This window comes from Piliocolobus tephrosceles, chromosome 6 (genome assembly GCF_002776525.5).
Source record: "Piliocolobus tephrosceles isolate RC106 chromosome 6, ASM277652v3, whole genome shotgun sequence".
In the NCBI taxonomy this organism is placed as follows: domain Eukaryota; kingdom Metazoa; phylum Chordata; class Mammalia; order Primates; family Cercopithecidae; genus Piliocolobus; species Piliocolobus tephrosceles.
Window position 1 is genome coordinate 366,731 of NC_045439.1, and position 3,101 is coordinate 369,831.

Consider the following 3,101-nt stretch of genomic DNA (forward strand, 5'->3'; position numbering starts at 1 on the left):
GAGCTGATTCACCCGCTGACCCGAGGCCAGTCCCACCCGCCTCCAGGCCTCTCAGCCTGCTGAGCCTTTGGTTGGGGTCCTGCAGAGCCCCCCTCCCCACTCCCAGAAGGCCAGGAGGGCTCAGGGGCACTTCTGAGGGTCTGGGAGTTGCAGAGGTGAACTCAGAGTGCCAGGGCTGGGTGCGGGCTGTCTAGGGTGGCCTGGACTCACCCTGCACAGAGAGCCCTGGCCTATGAGACCCTGGAACAGCCCCCTTGGGAGGGCAACAGGCAGCAGAAGGGCAGGCGCCAGTGACAGCCTGCAGCCAGAGCCCCGCTGCAGCTCCCTTGGCACTCCCCAGCACACATGTGCATGCACACACAGGTTTTCCAACTGTTACGGTTTATTGAGGGCATTAGGGGTTACAAGCGAGCTCTGGGCATCTGGGGGCAAGGCCTGGCATTTGCCTGGACAGTGGCCCAGCAAGCAGCTAAGGATGGGGTCTCCACCACCTGTACAGAGAGAGACAGGCACAAGCATGAGTGCCGCATCCACGGCCTCCCTTTGGGCCCCACGAGTGGTCAGGCCTCCCTGGGAGGGGGCATCCGCATCCTGAGGGTGGAACCAGGGGGCAGGATAGGGGGTGGGGTCCTACCTACCAGGTTTACTTGAACGTGTGGCTCTCGGCTCCACCCCGCCCAAAGCCTGCAGAGAAGATGGAAAAAGTCAACAGGTTAGGGTGGAGGAGGCAGTGGGGTGGGGTGGGGTGGGGACCAAGGGAGCATACCTTTAGGCCCAAACATGGCTGCATAGCAGGGGTGGTTGCAGTAGGGTTTGCCTTCGTGCTGCAAGGAGAAGGGCCGTGAGAGGGTGCCATCACCCCTGGCCCCTGCCACCAGGGTAGGTCCCACCTACCTCAGCGTGGCCCCCAGAGGTCAGCGTCTTCCCACATTTCTCGCACTTCAGGCAAGGCCGATGCCAGTCCTTGCCCAGAGAGGTCACCCTCTCGGCTGCAGAGGCACAGACAGGCCCGGGTGAGACGCTGCAGGAGGCGGTGGCCGCCCGCCACTGGCGTATCCGCCTCTTGCAGCCAGCTCTGCCCAAGGTCCTGTGCACTGGGGCTGTATCCGCCCAGCCTGGCAGCCCACCCTAAGGTCTCAGCACCCCCATGAGGGGGACATCTCCAATCTCCAGAGCCAATACAACCAACCAAAGCGCGGGGTCGCTGGTCCCCGAGGCACTTGCCGGTGTGGCCTGGAGTCTTGCTCCTGAGGGCTGGGTGGGGCTGGAGGGCGGGGCCAAGGGTCAGGGGTTGCGGCTTAGGTCAGCAGGGCCTGGGCCTGGCTGCCGGCTTTCAGCCCCGGGCCTCTGCGGTGGCAAAGGTGGAGCCTGCGAGAGCCCTTCTTGGCGGGGACAGGGGGGACTTCCCACTTCCCCCCTCCCCTCGGGGCGTGCGCACGCGGGGCAGGAAGGCGGGCGCCCGGGATCGCGCCCCGGGCGTCGGTTTCCGCGTCTGTTTCTACTTAGCGCTGAGAGGCGCGGCCCAGCCCTGCGTTCCTTCCAGCCCTGCGGGTCCCCCACCCAGGGCGCGTCCGAGAAGAGACGGAAGAGACCGTAGGACCCAGAGACGGGGAGGCTCTGAGTCCGAGAGAGCCCGCCGAGCGCAGGAAGACCGCGGACAGGCAGAGATCGCCAGGGCCCTCGGACGCAGGGGCCACCACCCTCACCCCGGGGCAGGCGGCGGGCCAGGCTGAGGCGTCTGCCCCGCGGCGGCGCCCAGGGGACCCAGCGCCCTCGGTCCTCCTGAGAGGCCCCCAGCCCCGTCGCCCCCTCAGCGGCGCCTCCTCGCGGGGCCGGTGGGCGCGCTCACCGAAGTACACCTCCTTGTTGCACTTGGGGCACTTGGGCATGGCGGCTCCGGTTCCGGTGCAGGCGGCAGCGGCTGGGGCGCACGGGCTGCAGGCGCGGGACTGGGTGCGTCCGGCCCCGTCCGCGCCTTTCAGGGACCCCGGGACCCCGCCCCTTGGAGACCCCGCCCCTCGCGCCCCGCCCCCTGAACCCAGGACTTGGACCCTGGGGACCTCGAATCTAGGCCCAGGGCCCGAGAAAGATCATCTGGTCCACCTCCGCCTTCAGGCAGGCCCCAGACCGGACTGAGGACGGAGCGCGGGGGCAGGGGGCCATGGGGACTTCCTGAGGGAGTGCAGCTCCTTAGGCGAGTTCAAACCGCGCCCCTAGCCCAGCGCGGTGATGTCTCCCGGGTCCAAGATCCGGGGTAAAAGGCTCCCCCGCAGCAGGAAGCGCCGCTCCCACCCCCAGCCCTGCCCCGTCCGATCCCCATATCTGTCCGGGCCAGGCCTGGACCAAACACCACTAAAATGCAAAGAGATGCAAAGCGGCCCGCGCACTGATCCTGCCCTCCCCAGGACGGAGAGCCCCCGCTGTTGCCCCCCACCGAGGAACCCACTCTGGCCTTCCATCCCACGCGGGGTTAGGAGGGATGGAAGTCCCCTCACTCCCAAGGGACCTCCCTGCCTCTGCTAGCTCCTCTGACCTCCGCTGCTCTGGAAGGGCCATCGGACCGCAGCGGGAACTCCCAGCGAGGGGAGCTGTAGCTTGAGGCCCGATCGGCTGCAGGGGCTGGGGTTTCGGCCGGCGAAGGAAAGTTCAGCCACCCCCAGGCCGGCTCGGAGATGCTCGGGCGGGGCGTAGGGAGGGGCCCTTATCTCTGCAGGAAGCGCCCAGGGAGGCCAAAGCGGTCCAAGTTCGCTGCTCAGTTGAGGCGGAGGATGGCCCCGGTGCCAGGCGGAGGCTGTCCTGCCTCACCTGCCCCCGAGAGTCAGGAGGGCCGAGGGGGCTGCGCTGTCCTCGGGCTTTGGGGTCAGCCCTCCAGCTGACCGGCCAGCCTCAGGAGGGGGGCCCGGGTCACCGTCAGCCCCCTCTCCTCTCACTGAGCAGGGGAGCCCTCTCTCTGCAGGCCTTTCACCTCCGTGCTGCGTGGAGCCTGTGCCCAAGCTCCCACAGCACAAGGGCCGTCCTGCCCTTCTTCCCCACCCACCATCCCTCCTGTCAGCCATGTTAACCAGCATCCTTATCTGCCCTCGATCTCCACTGGGCCTGTG

The 3,101-nt window shown here is 67.8% G+C and overlaps 1 protein-coding gene across 1 annotated transcript; it reads right to left on the reverse strand.

Annotated features, from left to right (window-relative positions):
- Window positions 1–364: 364 nt before the first annotated feature.
- Window positions 365–2,676, reverse strand: CRIP1 (cysteine rich protein 1). The gene is made up of 6 exons (XM_023205802.2): window positions 2,534–2,676; window positions 1,850–1,935; window positions 895–989; window positions 767–824; window positions 639–684; window positions 365–491 (listed from the first exon to the last, which is right to left on the reverse strand). The coding sequence occupies exons 1-5, from the start codon at window positions 2,554–2,556 to the stop codon at window positions 644–646; spliced, it is 303 nt and encodes a 100-aa protein (XP_023061570.1). The 5' UTR covers window positions 2,557–2,676; the 3' UTR covers window positions 365–491; window positions 639–643.
- Between the last annotated feature and the right edge of the window lie 425 nt (window positions 2,677–3,101).

Coding starts and splice junctions, on each gene's coding strand:
- CRIP1 (XM_023205802.2), bottom strand. CDS start 2,556: ATGGCCCTTCCAGAGCAGCGGAG. Junction 1,936..2,533: donor GCCCTTCCAGAGCAGCGGAG/GTCAGAGGAGCT, acceptor CCGCGCCTGCAG/CCCGTGCGCCCCAGCCGCTG. Junction 990..1,849: donor CAACAAGGAGGTGTACTTCG/GTGAGCGCGCCC, acceptor GTGCCTCTGCAG/CCGAGAGGGTGACCTCTCTG.